Source organism: Nicotiana attenuata, unplaced genomic scaffold, assembly GCF_001879085.1.
Source record: "Nicotiana attenuata strain UT unplaced genomic scaffold, NIATTr2, whole genome shotgun sequence".
Lineage (NCBI taxonomy): Eukaryota > Viridiplantae > Streptophyta > Magnoliopsida > Solanales > Solanaceae > Nicotiana > Nicotiana attenuata.
In genome coordinates, this window is record NW_017672311.1 from 111,314 (window position 1) to 138,589 (window position 27,276).

Here is a 27,276-nt window from a genome sequence, read left to right on the forward strand (position 1 = left end):
GCGGATTCAAAATTTAAAGCTTATGAGTCGCTACAACGACCTAAAATGAACTCTACTATAATAACTAAATTCATGTGAACCAGTAACCGACCCACTAGATGCGCCCCTAGTGGAATAAACAAATATTTAACTTATATATGTTGACAATATAAAGATTCTTTGTATTTTGAATTGTTACGATGGATTACCATATTAGATTTGTTATGAATAATTATCCGTTGTTTTAGGTAACTTAACCTTGTGACGTAAAATAATTAAACTTTGTCAATGCATAGAAGTTAAACTCTTGTATAAACTGTAATAACATAATAGGTCAAACCTCTAAGCAAGGGCGGATCTAGAACATAAAGATATACTGCTATAGTGGTTCATCAGATTTCAAGTGCTGTAATGTTCAATCTTCAATTGTTACATCATATATGATTAGTGGTGACAAAACAGATAAAAATAACAGTTATCCGTCGGTTAATCCATTTTCTATCCGTATTGAATATGGGTCGGATTAGATAATTTATCAGTTTTTGCATTACCCCTTTTCGACCCGTTCATATCCGACCGACCCGCCTGTTTTCCACCCCTATATATGATATGTATGGGTCAAAATCTGATCCCACGATAATTAACGAGGCTAATCCCGTCTTAAGTTAATTCATGATTAATTAACGGCACGAACACTCAGGATTGACAACGTTCAACCCGCCTCTAGCTCGGTCGACAAGGCCCTGGCCTACGCGCCAATACAAAAGGCGAGATCTCAACGTGGTTACGGCCACTTATCGCCAGCTCACGAAGCTCACAGCTATAAATACCAAGAGAAGAAACCCCAGAAAGGGGGCTGCTTCTCGACCACTAGTGAGAGGAGAGAGAAACGAGAAAAGATACCCCTCTTATGGGAAGAGAAAATACCATTGTAAGGCTCTGAACCTCTCCATGGAGAAGCAGACCAAACAAATATTATCAATAAAGGTTTCTAATGCTTCTCCCCCTAATCGTGAGTTCTTATTTTCATGTCTTTCAATTGGTCCAACGGATTATTATGATTTGCTATGATTATTCCGGGATTTATTTATATTGTTTTGTACTCGTAAGATGTGTAACATTTTTTGAGCGAACATGATACAACAATACTTAACTTTGACTTTTCTCAATGTTATAGTCAAGTCAGGTCTCAATGTTATACTGAGAAAAAGATCTCCACTCAGTCCAAGTCTTAAAAGACAGTATTTACATGTTTGCAGTGTATATGTACATATAGTACACTACAATAAATGAAGCAATATATAGCTATAGCCTTACAATCTTGAACAAACTTTTTATTTACATATATACATTAAAGTCATGAAACCTGATTGCTTTGATAATCTTGAAGGTATCCGACACCTCTTACTTAGGCGAATCCAAGATGCAAAGTCAGTGGGTTCAAAACGAGTGTGATCTTGTTACATGTATACAATTTAAATGCTTTTCACATATGTACACATAGTTCGCCCGAAATTCAGTTGAACCCATAGAACCGGCCCTAGATCCGCCTCTTCCTCTCAGTGCCAAAACAATGGGCAATTCCGAGGAAGAAACCTCTCCTTTTCTTTGGCCGCTGAGATTGAGATTCATTCTTGGCAACAAAATCAGCCATGTACTCCACAACAGCCTGATTGCAAGAAAAAAGAAAAAGAAAAAAATGAACTGATTAAGAATCTGCTGACAAGTCCAAAATTCATCGATAGGAGTATATATTAAGCTTAAGATATACCTGAGCCCCTAGCTTAATTATTTGCCTTGGGGGTACTTCCAGTGGAGTCTCGTCAGCTCGAAAAGTTTTCAACTTTGACAAGAATCTGAAGGAATCAGGCAGTATTTTTATCTGACTGTTACTGATATCGATCTCTTCAAGATTCTCAAGGTTCCCGATTGATCTTGGCAAAGTTCTCAAGTCCGCGAAATTGTTTGCAAGATTAAGCTTTTGCAAGTTGGTAGCAAAACAAAACGTTTCAGGTACGTTTTCAACTTCATTGAAGCTAACATCAAGTTCCCTCAGGCGAGAGAGATTCCCCATCGTTGTTGGTAATCCTTTAATTCTGTTAATGTGCAGCGTAAGAATTTCCAAAGATTCGAGCATTCCCACTGCTGCGGGAAGAGCTTTAAGCTTATTAAAATCCAACCTCAACTCTACAAGTGAAGAGCAAAATCCAATTGTGTAAGGAAGTTCCTCGAGCTCATTCGTTTCCACGTTTAGTCTCTTCAATGAGGTTAAGTTCCCAACAAGATCCGGCAAATGAGTGAACCGGTTTGAACCCAAATCAAGATTGATCAGATTCGTTAAGTCACCGAAAGAGGATGGCAGCGATTTCAGCCTATTGGCATGGAGGTCGAGATCAGTCAAATTGAGCAGCTCACAAAATGAATCAGGAAGGTTTATAATTTGGTTGGAGTGAAGATCAAGTTTCGTTAAGGATTTAAGGTTACTAATTGTAGTGGGAAGAGCCATAATTTGGTTATCAGAAAAGTTTAGTTCAGTGACTTTTACTAACTTTCCTAATGACATAGGAAGCCATTCAATCTTGTCCATTAACTTGTTGTGAAGATCAATAGCCTTTGCTCCAGTTTTCGCAGCGTTTTCAATTAGCGCGGCCACTTTCAAATAACTGTACTTCTCTGCGTGCTTGATCCCTATAGGCAAAATAATACGACAGTTAGGGCATAGTATGAATTACAAACAGAGGTGGAGCCAGGATTTGAAGCTTATGAGTTCAGGATTTTAGCCTTTCTAAGTTACTGGGTTCTAAATCAAAAAGTTAGCGACATATTAAATGGATTCTTAAGGCATATTGTACAGTGTTTAGATCAAAGTTACTGCGTTCGACCGACCCGAACTTTGGTCTCTAGCTCCGCCCCTAATCACAAACCTATCGTAAAGTTCAAAAGGCCTGCCCTATAATAATCTAAAACTTGTGTAAGCTTCATGTACTCGAGATAGGAATTGAAAACTTCCACATGCTTACTCTCTAATAGCTTAACTAAATACCAGAAATTGCTAAAGTTCGAGGTTTTGGAGTTCATATTAGCTGTCTAGTCATAAAAGTCTTTTAGTTCGTCCAAGATTTATACGCCAGTGAAGATAATAGAGAACTTCTGGTACTTATTGTATAATATTGGTTTGACATGAGCTTAAATAGAGCAACACGGTTAGTGAGGATTCATATAACTGACTCCAACTTGCTTGGGATTGAAGTGTAGTTGTCGTCGTTGGTTGTAAAAGTAACTTGCTCTTTCTTTGTTTTCGTTTAACTATTGTTGGAGGGCAGAGAGAGAAGATCAAATCTAGAATCGAATCCCAGCTACAACACTCAATATAAGCCTATCTGCTCCAACTTTGGCGCACAGATTTACCTACACCTATGCTCATGGGCTATTTCCGGCGGTTCAATAGATTAGTCGAGGTACATAGCAAGCTACCACTGTCAATTAAAAAGGGGAATTAACTATAGAAACTAGGGTTCAAATCCCAACATAGACAAAAAAATATTACTCCCTCCGTCCTAATTTATGCGACACTCTTTCCTTTTTAGCAATTTCCAAAAAAATGTCACATTTCCTTATTTAGAATAATTTATCTTTCAAATTCCTATTTACCCTTAATGAAATGATTTACAGACACACAACTATCTATGGTTTGTTTTAGACTACAGGTTTTAAAAGTCTTTATTTTTCTTAAATTACGTGCTGAGTTAAAATACCGCCACATAAATTGGGACGGAGGGAGTATGTGATTTCTCCTATCTACTTACACCTCGGTGGACAAAGACATCGAGTTATCCGGTACTCGTGTTAGTAAGACATAGTTACCATGTGGAACAATTGAGGTGCGTACAAACTGGTCTGAATGACACTATTATCATAAAAGAAAAAGGGAAAGAAGGAGAGAGCAACTATATGTTTGACAAGATGTTGGATTCATAGTTCTGTCAATTCATACTAGTTTTAGCTTTAAATTCAAGCATATAGCAGCAGAAAAAAGTACAAATAACTAAAACCAAAAAGTTGAAATCTTGGACAAACAATAAATGGAAAAATATCCAAACCTGAAGAGGAAACAGCAGTATTTTCAGAAATTGTAACCAACCCCCTCAAACTATCACTCTTTTCATCACTGACCACAATTTTTTCTTCAATTTCACCAATTGAGTCCTCAACAGAAACCAACTCAGAAGCCTTCTGAATAAGTTCATCAAAATTCTGATAAGTCTTTTCAAGTTCAATTAACTGAATTGACTCTTTCTTTTGTTCTTGACTTTGAAACAAAACTATGGATTTTCTCACTTGTTGTAATACTGAGTATAATTCTATTGGAACATCTTGTGGTTCTACTTTCTTGGATATTTCTTCAAGTTTAATTTCTTCTTCAGTTTCTACTGATTTTAGTACAGAATTTGCTGCTTCAACTTCTACTATTGATGGTCTTGTTGGTAATGATTTGTAAATTTTTGTAATTTCTTCTATTATTTTTGCACAAGCAGGTGATGGTTTCTTGATTTGTGTAGCCATGGCTTTTTTGCTTGTGAGCAAAGAAGATGAGAAATGATGGAAAATAATGGGCAGTTGGGTGTTTTTTTGTTAAATATATCTCTCAAAAGTGAAGGTATCTTGTGTAATACGTAAAGTTGCTCTCACGTGACCAGCATTCACGAGTTCAAGCCGTGAAAATAATTAGTGGACATGCCAAGTGTATAATCCATGTATAATTATATATAATTAATATATAACGATTAAAAAAAAGTAAATATAGTGAATTCAAAAATAGCCTAATGATCTCTAATTATAACTATAAATAGGGTAAAAACTTACCCGCACCGGGTGTTTACACCAAAACAATAGATATATAACATGTGTCTTGCATATGGACTTCAATCATTTAACCATAGTAAATTACATGCATTCTCATCTAATTAAATTAATTAACCATAGTGAGTTAATATAATTTGGTATAAACACCCGATGTAGATAAGTATTTACCCTATAAATAGTTTAGCTGTGCATTAAATTAATTGTACTAAGTTTAGGTGGGTAATGAGTATGTTCAACCTCCAAAGGATTAGCGAGGTGTAATTATTTACTCGTATCTGGTGTTTATATAATTACACTAAATCAAATAATTTAATATTTTAACAGTTATTAATTAAAGTGATAATAAGTAGATGTATGTATAAAGTATTTATTAATTTGGTATCGATACTGAGTCTGCGTAAATTTTTACAAGCTGAAGAATAATTATCCAGTAATTTCTCTCTTGATGAATCGATATTAATCTATTGCCTTTTGAACACTAATTTATATATGGGTTCCGCTACCACCAAAGGATGTGGTGCAGTGGATGAGACTGCTCTTCCCTTAATCAGAGGTCTCGGGTTCGAGCCCTGGGTATGAAAAAATCCTTTATAGGGAGCACTTCACCCCGAATGGGGTCCTACACGGCGCGAATCCGGATATAGTCGGGCTCCAATGCGGGTACCGGACACCGGGTGGGAAACCAAAAAAATATATATATGGGTTCCGCTCTGGGGTCGAGTTGACTCCACAAAATAGAAAATTCTTCCGGATATAGTCGGACTCCAATACGGGTACCGGACACCGGGTGGGAAACCAAAAAAAAATATATATGGGTTCCGCTCTGGGGTCGAGTTGACTCCACAAAACAGAAAATCCTTGCCTCGGATATTCCATGTGGAAATTACGGATGCTAATCTATTTTGTTAAGTATTCTACCTTTTAGTTGTTAATTAGAAATAATCCATAAAAAATAGTAATTAAAAAGTCACTATCAACAAATAACTTGTTTGACTATTAATATCTTGGTTGAGAATTGATGAATTATGGAAAGTAGAAAAGGTTTAAAACATTTAACTAATATTTTGGCCTTCATATTAAGAAATATATTTTGATAATTATTCATAGTCACAATACTTGTGAAATTTTCTCTTAGAAATAAGTAGACCATAAAGGAGAAAAATGTAGCTTTTCAGTTTTCCCCAAAATAAATTAACATACGATTTACCATTTTTTTTTTTTTGGGTTAGAAAAGCAAAGTGCCATTTTTCAAAAGTCTGTTGACATGAAATATAAGTATGCTTGACAAAATACATATTTAAATATTTTTAATTGTATTTTCTTGAAGTGGGGCTATTTGTAAAGAAGATTTTCTACCTCGTCTATTTATTAAAAAAAAAATCCTATTTAAAATGGTAACCTAATGAAATCACTTGCCTCGTATTACCATATATGAAGGTTTACTGGAGATTTCAGAGGTTGGTTGAAAAAGGTTTTTTGTATAAATATAGTAGCATTTTTTGTGTAATAATTTTCTAGATTATCAAGATTGTTTTACAAACGATATTTTGGGTAGAATTGAACTTAAATTTGAATATGCAAAATGAAACTACAATTATTAAACTAAAACTCCAACCTCAAGGGATAAAGTACATAATCTAAAAGGGATAACATACACTTTACTCCTCCAAATTTATTTTAAAAATTCAGTTACACATCAAAATTTTGCACGTATTTTCTAACTGTTAGTTTTGCCTTAAGCGAGCCTAATATATATAACTCCGCGAAATATAGAATCAATCTTGCTAATCACATTATCGCCACATCAATGCCATGTCAAATGCCATTTTATTTTATTTTATTAATCTACTCCCTTTAAAAAAAATTGAAAATTACGGATCCTAATCATTTTTGTGAAGTATTCTACCTTTTAATTGTTAATTAGAAATAATTCACAAAAATAGTAAAAAGTCACTGTGAGCAATAACTAGTTTGACCATTTATCTCTTGGTGGGGAATTGATGAATTAATTAAGGTTGAGAATTGAGCAAAGTAGAAAAGGATTAAAACATTTAACAAATGTTTTGGCCTTCAAATCATTGAAGCCAAGAAAGATATCTTAATAATTATCAAAATTGTTATAAAATAAAGATGGTAAAGTAAAGACAAGTATAGAGAGAAACTGATATATTATTCGAATTCAAACTGATGTACATAATGAACTGAGATCTCTTTTATTTATAGAAGAAAGGAAGCTGCTGTGTAAGCTGCTACTGCAAGCTGCTGTGTAAGCTGCTACTATACCAGATATGGATAATCTTATACTAAGAGTAATGTTTATCCATAACGGAGTACTGAAAGGATAAGCTTATTATACCCGGTATGGATAATCTTCTACCGGAAGTAATGTTTATTCATAACCGGGTACCGAAGTGATAAGCTTCTTTAGGAGGCTTATTTCCAATAGAGTACTAAATAGATAAACATATTTACGGCGGAGCCCCATATGGATAAACTTCTTCAGGAAGCTTATTTACAACGGAGTATGAACATCCATAATATAATATATTTATAACACTCCCCCTTGGATGTTCATTAAAAGATAATGTGCCTCATTAAAACCTTACTAGGAAAAATCACGTGGGAAAAAAAATCCTAGTGAAGGAAAATGAGTACACATATTTAGTAATACGCATTGCTAGGTGCCTCATTAAAAACCTTATAAGGAAAACCCTATGGGAAAAAATCTCAGTAAGAAAAAAAGAGTGCATCAGCGTATTTTACTCCCCCTGATGAAAACCTTGTTTCAAATATTTGAGTCTCCGCATTCCAGTCTTGTATACCATCTTCTCAAAAGTTGAAGTTGGCAAAGATTTAGTGAATAAATATGCTGGATTATCACTTGAACGGATTTGTTGCACATCAATGTCACCATTTTTCTGAAGGTCGTGTGTGTAGAATAATTTTGGTGAAATGTGCTTCGTTCTGTCTCCTTTTATAAATCCTCCCTTCAATTGAGCTATGCACGCAGCATTATCTTCGTATAAAATTGTGGGTCTTTTCTCACATTCCAAACCACATTTTTCTCGAATAAAATAAATTATTGATCTCAACCATACACATTCCCTACTTGCTTCATGAATAGCTATTATCTCAGCATGATTTGAAGAAGTAGCAATAATAGATTGCTTTGTGGAGCGCCATGATATGACAGTACCTCCATATGTAAACACGTACCCGGTTTGAGATCGAGCTTTATGGGGATCAGATAAATAGCATGCATCTGCATAACCAACAAGATGTGCACTATCTTTGTTAGCATAAAACAAACCCATATCAAGAGTTCCCTTTAAATATCGCAGTATATGCTTAATCTCGTTCCAATGTCTTCGTGTAGGAGAAGAACTGTATCTTGCTAGTAAATTAACAGAAAATGCTATGTCAGGCCTTGTAGCATTAGCAAGATATATTAGTGCACCAATTGCACTGAGATAGGGTACTTCGGGACCAAGGAGTTCCTCATCCTCTTCTGGAGGTCGGAACAAATCTTTATTCACTTCAAGTGATCGAACAACCATTGGTGTACTCAATGGGTGCGCTTTGTCCACGTAAAAGCGTTTTAAGATCCTTTCTGTATATGCAGATTGATGGATAAAGATCCCGTCTGCTAAATGTTCAATTTGCAGACCAAGACAAAGTTTTGTCTTTCCAAGATCTTTTATCTCAAATTCTTTCTTAAGATATTCAATTGCCTTTTGGAGCTCTTCTGGAGTTCCAACAAGATTTATATCATCAACATAAATAGCAAGTATAACAAATTCTGATGCCATTTTCTTTATAAAAATACATGGACCAATAACATCATTTATGTAACCTTCTTTCAGCAAATATTCACTGAGGAGATTATACCACATGCGCCCAGACTGCTTTAAACCGTACAAAGATCTTTGTAATCTAATTGAATACATTTCCTGAGATTTTGAATTCACTTCAGGCATTTTAAATCCTTCAGAAATTTTCATATAAATTTCATTATCAAGTGAACTGTACAGATAAGCTGTAACTACATCCATTAGATGTATTTCAAGCTTTTCATGTAGTGCTAAACTGATGAGATATCGAAATGTTATAGCATCCATAACAGCTGAATATGTTTCATCAAAATCGACTCCAGGTCGTTGTGAGAATCCTTGTGCAACAAGGCGAGCTTTGTATCTTTCAACTTCATTTTTATCATTCCTTTTCCGCACAAAAACCCATTAATGACCAACTGGTTTTATACCAGCAGGTGTTTGGACTACTGGTCAAAAGACCTCTCTTTTAGCAAGTGACTTTAGTTCCGATTGAATTTCCTCTTGCCATTTTGGCAAATCAGATCTTTGTCGACATTCTTCGACAGATCGAGGTTCAAGATCCTTACTATCTTGCATAATATCAAGTGCAACATTATATGCAAAAAATATTATCCACCACTATTTCAGATCGATTTAAATTAATCCCATCACTGGTCGAACTTATTAAAAGTTCCTCACTCACATGAGCTTCAGGTTCATTGATTTCTTCAGGAATCTCAGAATTAATCAGATTTTGGGTCTCTTCAGGAGATCCCTTCATAGTATCGTTTTGATCATTTTTCGATTTTCTTTTTCAAGGATTTCGATCCTTAGAACCTAAAGGCCAACCACGCTTCAGGCGTGCTTTAGGTTCACTAGCTCTCATGCTAGTAGATGGTGCTACTGGGACATCAATTCGGATAGGCACATTCTCTGGAGGGATATGTGACTTAGTTATCCTTTTCAAATCAGTAAATGCGTCTGGCATTTGATTTGCTATATTCTGTAAATGGATGATCTTCTGGACCTACTGATTACATATAGGGGTACATGGATCAAAGTGAGATAATGATGAAACTTTCCACACAATTTCTCTTTTGATTTCCTTTTCCTCTCCCCTAATTGTGGGAAATTTATTTCATCAAACCGACAATCTGCAAATCGAGCAGTAAATAAATCTCCTGTCAATGGTTCAAGATAACGAATAATAGAGGGTGATTCAAACCCAGTATATATTCCTATCCTTCTTTGTGGTCCCATCTTACTGCGCTGTTGTGGTGCTACTGGCACATATACAGCACATCCGAAAATTCGTAGATGGGCAATATTTGGTTCATGACCAAAAACTAATTGTGACGGAGAATATTTATTATAATGTGTCGGTCTGAGACGGATAAGTGATGCTGCATGCAAGATAGCATGGCCCCAAACAGTAGTGGGCAATTTTATTTTCATAAGTAGTTGTCTTGGTATCAATTGCAGGCGTTTAATAAATGACTCTGCAAGGCCATTTTGAGTATGAACATAAGCTACAGGATGTTCAATTTTTATCCCAGCTGATAGACAATAATCATCAAAAGCTTGAGATGAGAATTCTCCAACATTATCAAGGCGAATAGCCTTAATAGGATAATCTGGGAATTGTGCCCTTAATCGAATTATTTGGGCTAATATCTTTGCAAACGCCAGGTTGCGAGATGATAGTAGGCACATATGAGACCATCTTGAAGATGCATCTATTAGGACCATAAAATATCGAAACAACCCACTTGACGGGTGAATAGGTCCACATATATCCCCATGTATATGCTCTAAAAAGGCAGGGGATTCAATGCTAACCTTCATTGGTGATGGTCTAGTGATCATTTTGCCTTGATAACAAGCATCACAAGAAAATTCGTCATTTGTAAGAATCTTCAGGTTCTTTAATGGATGCCCACTCAAATTTTCAGTAATTCGTCTCATCATTATTGATCCAGAATGGCCCAAACGGCCATGCCAAAGCATAAAAGTATTTGAATCCGTAAACTTCTGGTTTACGATAGAGTGTGCTTCAACTGTACTAATTTTTGAATAGTGTAAGCCAGAAGATAAAGTTGGTAACTTTTCTATAATGCATTTTTGGCCAGAAACATTCCTTGTAATACAAAGATATTCCATATTCATTTCATCTATTGTCTCAATATAATACCCATTTCGGCGGATATCTATAAAACTCAACAAGTTTTTCGGGACTTGGAGGAGAATGCATTGTCTATAATAAGTTTTGTTCCCTTAGACAGAAATATAATGGCTCTTCCGGAGCCTTCAATGAAACTTATATTACCAGAAATTGTTGAAATATTTGCTTTTTCCTTATGCAATTAAGAAAAATATTTCCGATCCTTGAATATGGCATGAGTTGTTCCACTATCAATAACACAAATATCTTCATGATTTGTCTTTGATCCAAACATAATTTGAGGATTATCCATATTCTTCAAAATAAAATATATTATAGAAAACATCATTATCAAAGCATAACTTTTATTTTTGTACAACAATTACATAACCATAATATCTATTACAAACAACAAAAATTAAAATATTTACATTTCTGCAGATTTACCACCGATTACATGACTTGTTTCTCCTTCTGGGAGTGCAAAGTAATCAGCTATATCCAAATGCATGAAGTCTAAATTATCTTCAGAAATAAAATTTGCTTCAGCATTTTTCTCTGTCTTCTTCAGGAAGGCTTGATAAAGCTCAACCAGGTGCTTTGGCGTACGGCAGGTACGTGACCAGTGCCCTTTTCCTCCACATCTATAGCATGCACTTTCTGCATTTGGTGCTTGCACCGCTTCATGCTTTTGTTCCTTCCTTTTTCATTGCTGGTGGCGAGGAGGGTTCTTTGGTGCATTATTATTACCATGATTGGGATTTCTTCCCCGACCACGACCATGACCACGACTGGGGCCACGACCTCTTCCACATTTAGCTTGGTGGAAGTTCGTCTCATTCACTTCAGGGAATGGACAAGAACCAGTAGGTCGGCTTTCATGGTTTTTCATTAATAACCCATTATGTTGCTCGGCTATAAGAAGATGTGAGATAAGTTCAGAATACTTTTTAAATCCCGTCTCTCGATATTGCTGCTGCAGGAGCATATTCGAGGCATGGAAAGTGGTGAAAGTTTTCTCCAACATATCATGATCAGTAATATTATCACCACATAATTTCAATTGGGAAATAATTCTGAACATAGCAGAATTATACTCACTGATAGATTTAAAATCTTGTAGCCTTAAATGAGTCCAATCATATCGTGCCTGTGGAAGAACGACCATCTTCAGGTGGTCATATCTATCTTTCAAATCATTCCATAGTATGACTGGATCTTTAGTAGTAAGATATTCCATTTTCAGGCCCTCATCAAGGTGATGGCGTAGGAATATCATTGCTTTGGCACGGTCTTGGTTTGATGCCTCATTTTTGTCTTTGATGGTGTCTGCCAGACCCATCGCATTAAGATGAATTTCAGCATCAAGCACCCAAGACATGTAGCATTTGCCCGATATATCCAGGGCTACAAATTCAAGTTTAGAAAGATTTGACATTTTATAGAAAAAGAAAGTTCGTACCTCAGATACTTTCAAAGTATTTGCTCGAGATGGCAGAGTCTCGTGCTGATAACGTGTTATAAAATAAAGACTGTAAAGTAAAGACAAGTATAGAGAGAAACTGATATATTATTCGAATTCAAACAGATGTACATAATGAACTGAGATCTCTTCTATTTATAGAAGAAAGGAAGCTGCTGTGTAAGCTGCTACTGCAAGCTGCTCTGTAAGCTACTACAAGCTGCTGTGTAAGCTGCTACTATACCAGATATGGATAATCTTATACTAAGAGTAATGTTTATCCATAACGGAGTACTGAAAGGACAAGCTTATTATACCCGGTATGAATAATCTTCTACCGGAAGTAATGTTTATCCATAACTGGGTACCAAAGTGATAAACTTCTTCAGGAGGCTTATTTCCAATAGAGTACTAAATAGATAAACATATTTACGGCGGAGCCCCATATGGATAAACTTCTTCAGGAAGCTTATTTACAAACGGAGTATGAACATCCATAATATAATATATTTATAACAAAAATCACAATGCTTTGTATTTGTATCTTTTCAGTTTTCCCCAAATAAATCAACATACAATTACCAATTTTTTTTTTATATTTTTTTTGTCAAAATAGAAAAGTGTCATTTTTCCAAAATCAGAATGTTGACATGAAATGGTCACTCAACTATCCCAAATTATCTCCTAAAGTCACTTTACTTTCGTTTGTAACAACAAAGTCACTGAACTATGCCTATTGCACTCAGAAGGTCACTCAAGTAGATTTTCAAAAATTTGGATTGCCAAATATCTATTTTACCCTCTAAATTATAAACATTTATCTTCTTTTTATTGTTTTTAAACTTTTTAATATAACGATTTTCCCTTTTTAATTTATATTATAGACTTACCTATAGAACAAATAAATATTATTTATAAATTAAAAATATATATTTAAGAATATTAATGCTGGAATAACAAAATAATGAGCATAGTAAAAAAATATTAATTAGAATAATTGTTAGTAATAATAATTTTAGTATTAACAACAAAAGTTCAAAAATTTATTTACACAAGTCAGAATGAAAGAAAATAAAGGCCGTAAAATATATATTCCATGCACGTAATATAAAAATAATTATTTAAATAAAGGTATTTTTATAATATACATTATATATTCTTGAAAATTATGCTCAATTATATTATTATGTTTCTACCAACTTTCTGACGACACAATATGTCACCGGAAAGCAGGGGGACTATCTGTATAGGGTAAAATATGCTATGTTAAGTCGTGCATGGAATATATATAATATGTTTGAGCATAATTTTCAAGAATATATAATGTATATTATAAAAATACTTTTATTTAAATAATTATTTTTAAATTACATGCATGGAATATATATTTTACAACTTTTATTTTCTTTCATTCTGAATTGCGTAAATAAATTTTTGAATTTTGTTGTTAACACTAAAATTATTATTACAAACAAATTATTCTAATTAATTTTTTACTATGCTCATTATTTTGTTTCCAACATTATAGATGCTTAAATAATTTTTATTTTTTTAATTTGTAAATAATATTTATTTATTCTATAGTTAAGTCCATAATATAAATTAAAAAGGGAAAATTATAATATTAAAAAGTTTTAAAAAATAAAAGAAGATAATTATTTATAATTTAGAGGGTAAAATAGGTATTTAGCAATCCAAATTTTGAAAAATCTAGTTGAGTGACCTTCTGAGTGCAATAGACATAGTTTAGTGACTTTGTTGTTACAAACGAAAGAAAAGTGACTTTAGGAGATAATTCGAGATAGTTGAGTGACCATTTGAGTAATTGACTCTGATTTTTGATAGAATTGAACTTAACTTTGAATTATGCAAAATGAAATTGCAATTATTAAACTAAAACTCTAATCTCGAGGAATAAAGTATATAATCTAAAAAGGGATAATATCTACTTTACTCCAAATTTGTTTCAAAAAGTCGTTACACATCTAAAATTTGCGCGCGTTTTCTGTCTGCTAATTTTGTCTTAAGTGAGTCTAATAACTCCCTGAAAATATAGAATCAATCTTGTTATATATGGTATTTATACACTTTTCTTCACATTATCGACATATTAGTGCCACGTCAAACGCTATTTTATTTTATTTATTCATTTCATTTTCCTATTTTAATTTCATTACCTCTTCAAACTGCAAGTATGTATTTTTCCTAATTTAAATTTTTCGTAAACTGCAATTATCTTGACTCTTGAATAGTATTGATATAACATGATTTTTATAAAGTAACACTATTAATAAAGTATATCGACTCTCATCTGTTGTCGTAGATTATCATGATTGTTTTGAAAACAAAATTTTTGGTAGAATTAAATTTAAATTTGAATTATGCAAAATGAAATTGCAATTATTAAACTAAAAGTCCAATCTCGAGGAACAAAGTACAGAATCTAAAAGGGATAATGTATAGTTTACTCCTCCAAACTTATTTTTAAAATTCTGTTACACCTCTAAATTTCGCGCGCATTTTTTAACTTCTGATTTTATCTTTACTGAGTTTAATAACTTCCTGAAAATATTAATCAATCTTGCTATAGATTATATTTATACACTTTCCCGCGAATCCGAATATAGTCAGGCTCCAATGGAAGTATCGGACACCGAGTGGGAAGCAAAAAAAAAAATATTTATACACTTTCCATCACATTATGGCCGTACCAGTGCCATGTCAAATGGCATTTTATTTTATTTGTTCATTCTTTTTTCCTGTTTATTTTCATTCCCTCTTCAAATGTAAGTACACATTTTTTTCTAACTTAAAAATTTCGTAAATTGCAAGTGTTTTAAACTCTTGAATAATATTGATTTAACATGAGTTATGTAGAGTAACATAATTAATAAAGATTCATATATCGGCTCTAACCTATTGTGATTGAGACGTAGTAATTATTATTACAATTAATCTCACTTGAATTTTTTTTACATATTAGGCAAAATACAAAACTAACCAGCCGGTTAAAGTTAGCTGTATTTGCTAGCCGAAAACTATATAACATATGCATTTAAGATCACAACCTAAAGAAATCACTCGCCTCATATTACCATATCATGAAGGTTTACCGGAGATTTCAGATATTCGTTCAAAAAGGTTTTTGGTATAAATATTAGTAGCGTTTTTTGTGTAATAATATCCTAAAATATCAAGACTGTTTTAAAAATGAGATCTTTTTTTTTTTGTGGTAAAATTGAACTTAAATTTGAATGATGCAAAATGAAACTGCAATTATTAAACTAAAACTCCAATCTCAAGGAACAAAGTACATAATCTAAAAGGAATAATATCTACTTTACTCCTTAAATTTTGTTTCAAAAAGTCGTTACACATCTATTTTTGGCGCGCGTTTTCTAACTGCTAATTTTGTCTTAAGCGAGTCTAATAACTCTCTGAAAATACAGAATCAATCTTGGTAATCACATTAATCTAAAAGGAATAATATCTACTTTACTCCTCAAAATTTGTTTCAAAAAGTCGTTACACATCTATTTTTGGCGCGCGTTTTTAGTTTAACTGCTAATTTTGTCTTAAGCGAGTCTAATAACTCTCTGAAAATACAGAATCAATCTTGGTAATCACATTAATCTAAAAGGACTATTATCTACTTTACTCCTCAAAATTTGTTTCAAAAAGTCGTTACACATCTATTTTTGGCGCGCGTTATCTAACTGCTAATTTTGTCTTAAGCGAGTCTAATAACTCTCTGAAAATACAGAATCAATCTTGGTAATCACATTAATCTAAAAGGAATAATATCTACTTTACTCCTCCAACTTTGTTTCGAAAAGTCGTTAGACATCTATTTTTGGCGCGCGTTATCTAACTGCTAATTTTGTCTTAAGCGAGTCTAATAACTCTCTGAAAATACAGAATCAATCTTGGTAATCACATTAATCTAAAAGGAATAATATCTACTTTACTCCTCAAAATTTGTTTCAAAAAGTCGTTATACATCTATTTTTGGCGCGCATTTCTAACTGCTAATTTTGTCTAAAGCGAGTCTAATAACTCTCTAAAAATACAGAATCAATCTTGGTAATCACATTAATCTAAAAGGAATAATATCTACTTTACTCCTCCAACTTTATTTCAAAAAGTCGTTAGACATCTATATTTGGCGAGCGTTTTCTAACTGCTAATTTTGTCTTAAGCGAGTCTAATAACGCAAAAATACAGAATCAATCTTGGTTATCACATTACCTCTACATCAGTGCCACGTCAAATGCCATTTTATTTCATTTATTATTCTCTTTTTCCTGTTTTATTTTTATTCCTTCTCAAATGTAAGTACGTATTTTCCCAAATTTTAAAATTTCGTAAAATACAATTTTCTTAAACTCTTGAAAATATATATTCTTGTATACAATTACACACAATTTTTCCAAACCCGACCCATTAATAGCTCCAGCCCATGACATCAAACCCATATAACCTTCCAAATATATGCCGTATGACATCCATTGTATCCTTCACCTTCTTACCTGCAACTTTAACGCCCAGAAAAACAATCATCAAAACAAGGCGATAATCACTAACCTGTAAGTCTATACGCAGTTCGATTGTCTTATTTCATATGAATTCCATCAATTTTATAACAAAAAAAACCTTTAAAAATTCGATCTTTTATTTATTTATTTAAGTTTTGTGTTTTCCGTTTTGGGGTTTCAGTTTAAATTTTAGTATATCTAATGAAATTCTCAACTGGGTTTTAAAGAAAAGTATACCCGATTATCTAAATTCATAAAAAATCTATCAATTGATTAAAAAAAATCCTGAAAATTTCAATCTGTTTTACCCTTGTGTTTTCCTTTTTTTTTCAGGTTCATTTTGGATTTGAGTGTAGTTCTTGAAATTTCCGAAAAATGGGTTCTAAAGAGAAGTATACAAGAACCAATAGAAGACCAAGATCAGTAAAAACTGAACATGATCATAATACCCATAACATCAGTAACGGTAATGCTGTATTTTCTGAATCTGGGCTTAGCCCATTGGGCCCAATTAAGCCCAATGCAGATGGGGGTGATGAGAGTGGTTGGGGTTACTGTACTGAGGAGCAATTAGAAGAAATCTTGTTACAAAATTTGGAGATTTTGTATAGTGAAGCTATTAATAAGCTTATTGGGTTAGGTTATGATGAAGATGTGGCTATGAAAGCTATATTGAAAAATGGACATTGTTATGGTGGAATGGATGTTTTGACTAATATATTGCACAACTCATTGTCGTATTTAAATAACGGGAGTAGTGTTTCGAAATTGGAGGATTCGGAGCATTGTTTTGTTGATTTGAGGCAGTTGGAGGAATATTCGTTGGCAGGTATGGTTTGTTTGTTGCAGCAAGTTAAGCCGCATTTGAGTAAAGGGGACGCAATGTGGTGTTTGTTAATGAGTGATCTTCATGTAGGACGGGCGAGCGTGATGGAAATTCCTGCTCCAAGTAATGGGAATGGTTGTGTTAATGGGTCGGTGAGTGGGAGTGGTAATGTTGAGGGTGTTGGCATGGGTCCTGTTGGGGTTGTGCCCGCTATGTGTAGATTTCATGGTGGTTGGGGTTTTGGGAGTGGCGGTGCTAATAATGCGTTTCCGTTGAATAGGTCATTTGCGTATACTGCCTCGGATTCTAATTCACAAAAAGAGATTGAGTGTCCGAAGAGGTTTAATCTTACTCCTTCGATGAAAACTTTGCTGAAGAGGAATGTAGCTGCATTTGCTGCGGGATTTAGGTCAAACCCGAAATATATGCAGAATCAGTCACAGGCTTGTCCTAGTTCTTTGGCTGATGGGGATCAATCATGTGGAAGTGAATCAGGGGTTGAAAGTGGACTTGCACAGTCGGGGGACTCCCAAGCTTTGAAAAGCCAAGACGTGGTTAACTCTGTCGTAGGTAAGTTTCGTGATTTGAATCTTGATGGGAATACAGAGAAGGGAAATGGACAGCTGGACCAGAAAGACGAGATGATTCTAAGTTTGATCGATCAAATAAAGGATCTTGAGAAGCAGGTCAAGGAACGGAAAGATTGGGCGCACCAAAAAGCAATGCAAGCCGCAAGGAAGCTTAGCAATGACTTGACGGAGCTTAAGACGTTGAGGATGGAAAGAGAGGATACCCAAAGATTAAAGAAGGGTAAACAGGCTGTCGAAGATACTACCTTGAAGAGGCTAACAGAGATGGAGAATGCTCTAAGAAAAGCCAGCGGCCAAGTTGACCGTGCAAACTTGGCTGTGAAAAAGCTTGAGAATGAGAATGCAGAAATCAGGGCAGAGATGGAGGCTTCTAAGTTAAGCGCATCAGAATCTGCAAAAACATGTATGGAGGCTGCTAAGAGAGAGAAGAAGTGCATTAAGAAGCTTGGAGTTTGGGAGAAACAGAAAAAGAAGCTGCAGGAGGATATTGCAGCGGAGAAACAAAAGATTTCAGATGTACAAAAGCAGCTGGTTCAGGTAGAGGCAGCTCAAAAGGAAGCTGAGGTTTGCTCTTTCTTCTCTTTTTTCCCTTGGTGTTTACTTGTTATTGGTGATCTTGCAATGGAAATGCAAACAAATCCGTTCGACATTTTACATCACTCAATGAGAATCAGTTTAATATTCTTGTGTCCTTCTCATGTTAGGATGCCCTCTTTACATCCAAGTTAGTTATTAGGTGCATACAGTTGGTGCTTCATAAAGGCTTAAGTCATTATTGTAAGCATTTTTTGTTCTGGCCTCAGATATTTCCGTTCGTCCGTAGAAAACTTTTGTCTACTGGGTTCACGAGGTCCCAGAATGGTTAGAATATATAGACATTACATCAGAATTTAGCTTGTTGAGAGAAGATGTGTCATGTATTAAGTTGTATTTTGGATCTTATATTTCTTTTTCTCTCTCACTTGCTTGTTGATAAAGGAGTTGTATTTTCGTTGTGAAATCTCTCCCTATGTGGCCTTTGCAAACCATAACCAGTCCTAAGTCACAATTATCTTAACTCTTAGAGTACCCCAAACCACTTTTGCCCGTGTCCAACCATAGCTAGTTCTAAGTTTGGATAAAGGGAGAGGATTGTGGTAGGTTGACATCCCGCTTAAAATTAGACTTATTATATATTTACGAAAAAGGTCTAAAATTATGTGAACTTTGCACCCAAGGGTGTGACCTAGTGGTCAATGAAATGGGTTAGAACTATGAGGTTTCAGGTTCAGTTCCCAGTGCAGACAAAAAATACTAGTTGATTTCTTTTCATCTATTTGGTGGATAGAGTTACCTGGTATCTGTTGTTGGTGGGAGTAACAGGTATCATGTGGAATTAGTTGAGGTGCGCGCAAGCTGGCCCGAGCACCACAGTTATAAAAAGAGAAAATTATGTGAGGAATGCAATCATACCACCACTTCCCATTAGAACACCAAACTTAAGCATGCTTGGACGAGATAGTACTAGGATGGGTGATTTCCAGGGAAGTCCTTGTGTTGTATAACTTGCTGACCCCAACTGGTTGAGATTGACGCATGCGTGCTTGACAAGATTACTGCTAGAATGGGTGATCGTGAAGTCACCTTGTTGTATCCATGTGGACCCAAACTAGTTGGAATTGAGGCGTAGTTGTTGCTAAAAAGGACAGTCCGGTGTACAAGGTATCCCGCGTTCATGCAGGGTCCGGGAAAGGTTGCACTCCAAGAGTTGTGATGTAAGCAGCCTACCCTAACACAAACGCTAGTGGCGGATTCTATGGCTCAAATTCGTGACTTACAGGTCACATGGAGGCAATTTTACAGTTGTTCCAAGGCATCCGCTTCTTGATTGATATTGTAAACTGATATAGACAAATAAATAGCTATTCTCCTGTTTCGTGACAAATCTTTTCAATTCATCTCCCAAAGACAAGATAGTTTTACTTGTGTGTGGTAGACTTCCTGAAATTATCTTCTGAAGTTCTAAACTTCTAATGAAGCTGTATTCAATGAATTCTGCAGATCATCAGAAACCTTATGTTTTCCTTTTTTCCGACAGTAAATTGTAAGCTATAGCTATTTATCACAATGAAACTGAAGAATAAAAATATGGTGTTTTACACCAGAAGCTTCAGTTTCTTTCAACACCATCAACCGACAAACTCAGTTTTATTTTGTAAGAGTGGATATGCCTAATTGTTTTTGAAAGCCTCATTCGTTCATTCATGTTCAGAAACATTTAAAAGCATAGGTATCCATTCTTATCTGAAGAAAGGAAATAGGATGAAAAGAAATGTGCTTTGATTCATTTTCATTTTGCCTGAATTCTTGCCACTGTATTCCTTTAATTGTTGAACAATAGCAAGTTTCTTTAATTGCCCAAAATTTGTCAATACGTTATGTCGTCAATTTTTATTAGGCAAAGTGGAGGCAGGAACAGAAGGCTAAGGAGCAAGCCGTGGCACAAGTAGAGGAAGAACAACGTCTCAAAGAAGCAGCCGAGGCTACTAACAAAAGAAAGCTTGAGGCGTTGCGGCTGAAGATAGAAATAGACTTCCAGCGGCACAAGGATGACCTCCAACGGCTTGAACAGGATCTTTCTCGGCTTAAAGCGTCTACTGAGCTGCAGAATCAGTCTGCTAATTTAGTAACAGGTAACTCTAACGGTGAACAGCCCCACGCTGATATTGCAAGGATGTTACATGAGTTGGACAGATTGGAGAATTCTTCCGAGAAGGATAGCTCCGATAGGGAGTGTTTAATTTGCAAGAAGGATGAAGTTTCAATTGTCTTCCTACCTTGCGCTCATCAAGTTATGTGTGCGAACTGCAATGACAAAGGGAAGAAGGGTAGGGCTAAATGTCCGTGCTGCGGCGTTCCAATTGAACAGAGGATCAGGGTCTTTGGTGCAACCTCATAGGCCTCATCCCAAATGCTCATGAACTATCTTTTGGAGGTTTAGACAATATTCAAGTTACTGTATTGTCTTAAACATATGCTTATGCTTGATTGAGTCAGCATAATAAAAATAAACAGCTGCCAAGTTGGTGTATTTTGCTGCTATGATATTTGCTTATTAGAGGTATTGACAAATGTCCCTTTCTCTTTAAGATGTGATTTATCAAGGCTGGAGTGTGGTTATGTACCAATCTAGTTATGATATGGAAGTAGAGTTGATGAAAATCTAATTACTAGTTAGAGGGAGGTAGCAGGTATTCGATAGAATATCAGGTGTGTGCAAGTTGTACGGTCGTCACCGTTATAACAACGACAAAAAAAACAAACCATACTGATAGACCCTCGGCTCAGAAAAAACAACCTTACCCCACTTGTGCAACCCCACAAATGAGGTCTGAGGGGTAGTGTTTACGCAACCTTACTCCTACCTTGTGAAGGTAGAGAGACTGTTTTCGATAGACTCTCGGCTCAGAAAAAGCAATAATGCGGCAACTAGCTGTCATAGTATTATTCTTTGTGAAAATAGAGAGGTTGTTTTCGATAGACCTTCGGCTCAGAAAAAGTAATATTGCGGCAACTAGCTGTCATAGTACTATTCTTTGAAAGTGCGAGTAGTGTCATTCTAAACAGACTTGACTATAAGATTTTAATAATTATATTCTTTATATAAGTGAATTATTTAATTTTTTTTTTGAGTGAAGGAAAGTCTAAGAGTTTCTTCCTTCATATGAAAAAGCACACATGGGAGGGTAATTAACTCAAACATGTTCTCCTTTCTACTTTAAACTAATTTAAGACTTACTATAAGATACTTTAGCAGAATTATCACTTAATCAAGTAATACAATATCCATGTCATTATTAATTTATTCTTGTAACTCATCACATGATTTCACAGGGAGAAATAACAGATGCGATATATTCAAAATCTTAGATCAATTTCAACTTTAAAGTTTCAATCACCGTCGATCCTAGCAATAAGATGCCTAGCTATGTGACACGTGGGCAAATGGACGAACAACACATGGCGCGATATTGACTGCTGATTTAGGAGAGGGGAAGTTGAGGTGCACGAGAAAGAATTAAAGAACACAAAGTCAATTTTAATTTCCATGGCCAGCTTTTGTAATAGTTCACATTAGGTTAACAAACAAGAACCAGAATAGCCATACCGAAAGCTTTTCTTTCCCCCCCTACCATTTCCTTTAGTAGCCACTTAAATTTCAACTACTTTTAGCCCTTTCACAACAAATAGCTCGTGACCTAAAAAGCTTTGAAATTTTCATGCAATGATTTCAACTCATATTGGAAGGGCTTGCACCACAATTGTGCTAAGAGTTTATAACAATTTAAAAGTTTTTTTTTTTTTTTTTTAGGTTATATTAACCTATACAACAACACATATGTACATTTACATATCAAACTTAGCATGGTCAAAGGCGGAGTCAGATTTTGAATCTTATGAGTTCTAAATTCTAGGATAGCGACGTAAAGTGTTAGTAACATATTTAGTAAATTTCTTAGTACAAATACAGAGTTTAGATAAAAGTTACTGATTTCGATCAAACTCTTACTTTAGCTTCTAGCTCTGCTCCTAGACATGATAATTAACCTGAAAAATAGAATAATAAAGATAACTAATGCTGATAGTATATAGTATATACATTACTATTTTTGCTACATCTGCCGAAGCTATTGAAGCAGCTCCTGCACCGATTAATTTTAAACCTTTTATTATTATATAATAGTAATAAAGAAAGTTCCAACATTATAAAATTCCTTTTTCTATAATAGTAGATTATAGAAAATTCTAATCACCTCCTTGCACCAACTTTTTCCACATAAGTTGGTTATAATTTCTTCTTTCTTGTCTGTTTTGACTTTATGTCCATTTTAAAAGCTAATGAACATATTTAATATATCAAACTACTTTATTGAGAAACATGTGAATATAGTAACATCACAACTCTCTTTTCTCCATGTTATAAAGCAATGAAAGCCCTTCTCTTAGTTCTCTAGAAACTATAGCCTCTAATTCTTTATATTTTTGCATGGCCTAGCCATTTTTTTAACTTAAAAAAATACAAAAAAATCTCCACTTTATTTTTTCTTATCAATATTCACCAATATGGGAATGGAAATGGGAAGTGGAGACAATAATACTAATTGGATACCAATTATGAAGAAAAGAATGAATATTCTTGGACAGAAGATGAAAAAATTTCCAAAATTAACATGGAAAACAATTTGGAAAGTTGGGAAAGATGATCCAAGAAGGGTTATTCATTCACTCAAAGTTGGTTTTTCTTTGACATTGGTTTCATTATTATATTTAATGGAGCCATTGTTTAAAGGTTTTGGAAGTAGTGCTATTTGGGCTGTCATGACTGTGGTGGTTGTTCTTGAATTCACAGCAGGTAAAGTTTTTTTCCCGTTAGAGTTTAACTTTTATACACTGACAACAGTAGCGACGAAGCTATATGCTTAGTGAAGGGGTTCAATTGAATTCCCTTTATCGAAAAATTATGCTCGCAAATTGAGTAACAACTTTTTCTTGTATGTATATACGGTTTTGAATCCCCTTGGCATCTGTAGCGAAGTCACATGGTCATAAGGGTGGTCAATTGACCACCCTTCGCCGAAAAATTACACTGTGTACATAGGGTACGTTTTAGAAGTATATAATACATTTTGAACATCCTTTGTCGGGAATGCTTTTCACTTTTTTTTAAAATTTGAACACTGTTGGAGAAATTCTAGCTTCGCTACTGCATGGCATATGAAAAACTTTATATTTATCGACATGGGGTTCGAAAATTAAAATAAAAGTTACACGTCGGAATCATAGTTTTGACATTCTTGCATTTTTCTGAATCCTCTTATTAAGATTCCTAGCTCCGCCACTAAATGACAGTGTAAAGAATTTTCATACTATCTGTTTATTTGAATCTGTTGTGGAAGGTAACCTGATGAATGCCTTAGTTTTCGGGTTACTAATCTAGCTTATTATAGACGTACGATTACCAGTAGGCTGCAGTTATCTTTTAGGTGAACTGATAGTATAATTTTTTTTTAATTTTTTTGTAATTCCTAACGTATGTGTTTTTCTATTATTTTTAAATGATAGGGGCAACATTATGCAAAGGTTTAAATAGAGGATTGGGAACACTATTAGCAGGATCACTGGCATTCTTTATTGAATATGTTGCCACAGAATCTGGCCACATATTTCGAGCTATATTCATTGGAGCCTCAGTTTTTTTCATTGGTAAGTTTCATGTTACTATATCAAGTTTTATATGAAGAGTTATTTAATCTCTATATTTGGATTTGCCTTGGTTCCAAGTAATATTAATAATATCGGTAATTAAGGTTGTGGCGGGGTGGAAAGTATACCCCTCTATCCTTAACTAGAGATTTCAGGCAGTGGCGTAATCACATTCAACCGAGGGGTGTCAACCGACACTCTTTCACCGGAAAATTACATTAAATTGCTAGATAAAAAATTTATTTTATGTATATTTACTATACATTGACTCCCCTTCATTTTACGGTGTATTTAAATTCTTATATTTTGATATCCCTTAGTGAAAATCTTGGCTCCGCCACTGATCTCAAGTTCAAACTCTGAGAATGGAATTGTCTTTTCGAAGCTGATACCAGACATTGGGTGGAAAACTAGAAAACACAAATATTAATATTTAGGCACTTGCTCATGGCTAATTTATATTTGATTATTTTTCAATTTTGACAGGAGCTGCAACTACGTACATGAGATTTTTCCCCTACATAAAGAGAAACTATGACTATGGTGTGGTCATATTTCTCTTGACTTTCAATTTGATCACAGTGTCGAGCTATCGTGTTGATAACGTGTTAAAAATTGCGCACGAGCGCTTATATACCATAGCTATTGGTTGTGGTATATGTCTCCTTATGAGCCTATTGATACTACCAAATTGGTCAGGAGAAGACCTCCATAATTTCACTGCTGCTAAGTTTGAAGGCTTAGCAAAATCTATTGAAGGTATGGACAAATTAATTAGAAATTGAACAAGCACAATGTATTTTTATATTCTTGGATTTTTTTTTGTTCTTGAATTTGCTTGTAAAATTATTGATAGTGTAATTTAACTTATGAAAGCAGGTTGTCTATCTTATTTTTTGAATTACTAATTTTACTATCGGAAACAGCCTCTCTGCCCTTCCAGGGGGTAGGGGTAAGGCTGTGTACATCTTTCCCTCCCCAGACCCCACTTGTGAGAAACTATTGGGTTTGTTGTTGTACTAATTTTACTTATTATGAGCAATTACCTGTAATTATTTTCAGATGATCATCTGAGTGTGCAAAAATTCTTTTACACTATCAGTTGTGAGAATCCTTCGGGGAAGGAGATCTGCGTACACACTACCCTCCCCAGACACCACTTATTGGATTTTATTGGGTCGTCGTCGTCGTTGTTGTTGGTGTATCAGTTGTGGGAAGTTAAACGCTTCTTAAATTCATCTCATATTCTATATAGCAAGTGCTATATAAGTCTCTCTCACGCGCGCGCACATATATATTATTTTTGTTTGATGTTACATATATAATTCATTGATATAGGAAATTAATGAGTACTTTCAATTTAACTGTGCAGCTTGTGTTAATGAGTATTTCAGAGATGAGGAACAACAAAAAGCCAGAGAAAATTCGTCAGATTTGGAGGATCCTATTTACAATGGTTATAAGACTGTCCTGGATTCCAAATCATTTGATGAGACCCTGGTAAGTAAAAAATTTCAATATATATATATATATATATATATATATATATTTCAATATATATATATATATTGAAATATTTCAATATATATATATATATTCTATGCACGTAATATAAAAAATAATTATTTAAAATAAAGATATTTTTATATATACATTATATATTCTTACAAATTATGCTCAATTATATTATTGTTCCAATATTATGTATGCTAGTAAACTTTTTCATTTTAAAATAAACTTATTTGTTCTTTAGGTAAGTCCATAATGTAGATTAAAAAGAGAAAGAATTATAATATTAAAAAAAAGAAGATAAAAGTTGATAATTTAAAAGGGTTAAATAGGTATCTGACAATCAAAAGTTTGAGAAATTTGGTTGAGTAACCTTCTGAGTGCTATAGGCATAGTTAAGTGATTTTTCTGTTATAAACGTGTAACGACCTGGCCGGTCGTTTCGAGAATTATATCCCCGTTTCCCCATTTCTGCTTCTTTTTGTGTTCTTCAGCTATATTATGATATGTTTGGTCAGTTGGTTCGGGTCTAGAGTGGTTTCAGAGAGGGGTTTGAGACACTTAGTCTCTTTTGTGAAGGCTTAAGTTGAGAAAGTTGACCGATGTTGACTTATGTGTAAAAGACATCGGATTTGAATTTTGATGGTTCCGTTAGTTCTATTAGGTGATTTGGACTTAGGAGCGCGTCCGGAATAGGATTTGGAGGTCCGTGGTAGAATTAGGCATGAATTGGCGAAAGTTGGAATTTTGGCGATTTTGGTCGGCAGTAAAATTTTTGATATCGGGGCCGGAATGGAATTCCGGAAGTTGGAGTAGGTTCGTGGTGTCATTTCTGACTTGTGTGCTAAATTTGGGATCATTCGGATGTGATTTGATAGGTTTCATCGTCGTTTGTGAAATTTGGAAGTTTAGAAGTTCTTAGGCTTGAATCTGAGGGTAATTCAGTGCTTTGATGTTGTTTTGGGTGTTCCGAAGGTTCGACTAAGTTCGTATGTAGATATATGACTTGTTGGTATGTTTGGTAGAGGTCCCGAGGGCCTCGAGTTGATTTTGGGTGATTGATGGAACAAGTTTGGAATTGGAGGAATGCTGAAGTTGAACTCAGTGGTCATAACCGCACCTGCAGAGTGAGACGCCGCAAGTGTGAGCCTGCAGAAGCGGAGAAGGAGCCATAAATGCAGCCAAGGTTGAGGTAGGAAGGAGCCGCAGGTGCGAGACCTGGGGCGCAGATGCGGAAGAGGGGAATATGGCCAGTACCGCAGAAGCGGGCAAGGCCCGCAGGTGCGATATTTCGAC

General features: G+C 34.7%; 4 protein-coding genes across 4 annotated transcripts; 2 read left to right on the forward strand and 2 right to left on the reverse strand.

Annotated features, from left to right (window-relative positions):
- Positions 1-1,174: 1,174 nt before the first annotated feature.
- LOC109212688 (plant intracellular Ras-group-related LRR protein 5-like) lies at positions 1,175-4,591 on the reverse strand. The gene is made up of 3 exons (XM_019376358.1): positions 4,080-4,591; positions 1,751-2,667; positions 1,175-1,648 (listed from the first exon to the last, which is right to left on the reverse strand). The coding sequence occupies exons 1-3, from the start codon at positions 4,540-4,542 to the stop codon at positions 1,520-1,522; spliced, it is 1,509 nt and encodes a 502-aa protein (XP_019231903.1). The 5' UTR covers positions 4,543-4,591; the 3' UTR covers positions 1,175-1,519.
- Positions 4,592-11,521: 6,930 nt separating this feature from the next.
- On the reverse strand, positions 11,522-12,253 carry LOC109212682. The gene has a single exon (XM_019376353.1). The coding sequence runs from the start codon at positions 12,251-12,253 to the stop codon at positions 11,522-11,524; it is 732 nt and encodes a 243-aa protein (XP_019231898.1).
- Positions 12,254-16,756: 4,503 nt separating this feature from the next.
- LOC109212684 (MND1-interacting protein 1-like) lies at positions 16,757-21,356 on the forward strand. The gene is made up of 3 exons (XM_019376355.1): positions 16,757-16,863; positions 17,146-18,792; positions 20,666-21,356. The coding sequence occupies exons 2-3, from the start codon at positions 17,188-17,190 to the stop codon at positions 21,164-21,166; spliced, it is 2,106 nt and encodes a 701-aa protein (XP_019231900.1). The 5' UTR covers positions 16,757-16,863; positions 17,146-17,187; the 3' UTR covers positions 21,167-21,356.
- Positions 21,357-23,217: 1,861 nt separating this feature from the next.
- LOC109212683 (aluminum-activated malate transporter 14-like) lies at positions 23,218-27,038 on the forward strand. The gene is made up of 5 exons (XM_019376354.1): positions 23,218-23,620; positions 24,331-24,471; positions 24,958-25,230; positions 25,844-25,971; positions 27,006-27,038. The coding sequence occupies exons 1-5, from the start codon at positions 23,332-23,334 to the stop codon at positions 27,036-27,038; spliced, it is 864 nt and encodes a 287-aa protein (XP_019231899.1). The 5' UTR covers positions 23,218-23,331.
- Positions 27,039-27,276: the final 238 nt, after the last annotated feature.

Coding starts and splice junctions, on each gene's coding strand:
- LOC109212688 (XM_019376358.1), bottom strand. CDS start 4,542: ATGGCTACACAAATCAAGAAACCATCACCTGCTTGTGCAAAAATAATA. Junction 2,668..4,079: donor TACTGCTGTTTCCTCTTCAG/GTTTGGATATTT, acceptor TTTTGCCTATAG/GGATCAAGCACGCAGAGAAG. Junction 1,649..1,750: donor TAATTAAGCTAGGGGCTCAG/GTATATCTTAAG, acceptor TCTTGCAATCAG/GCTGTTGTGGAGTACATGGC.
- LOC109212682 (XM_019376353.1), bottom strand. CDS start 12,253: ATGTCAAATCTTTCTAAACTTGAATTTGTAGCCCTGGATATATCGGGC.
- LOC109212684 (XM_019376355.1), top strand. CDS start 17,188: ATGGGTTCTAAAGAGAAGTATACAAGAACCAATAGAAGACCAAGATCA. Junction 18,793..20,665: donor CAGCTCAAAAGGAAGCTGAG/GTTTGCTCTTTC, acceptor AATTTTTATTAG/GCAAAGTGGAGGCAGGAACA.
- LOC109212683 (XM_019376354.1), top strand. CDS start 23,332: ATGGGAATGGAAATGGGAAGTGGAGACAATAATACTAATTGGATACCA. Junction 25,231..25,843: donor CTTAGCAAAATCTATTGAAG/GTATGGACAAAT, acceptor TTAACTGTGCAG/CTTGTGTTAATGAGTATTTC. Junction 25,972..27,005: donor AATCATTTGATGAGACCCTG/GTAAGTAAAAAA, acceptor TATGTTTGGTAG/AGGTCCCGAGGGCCTCGAGT.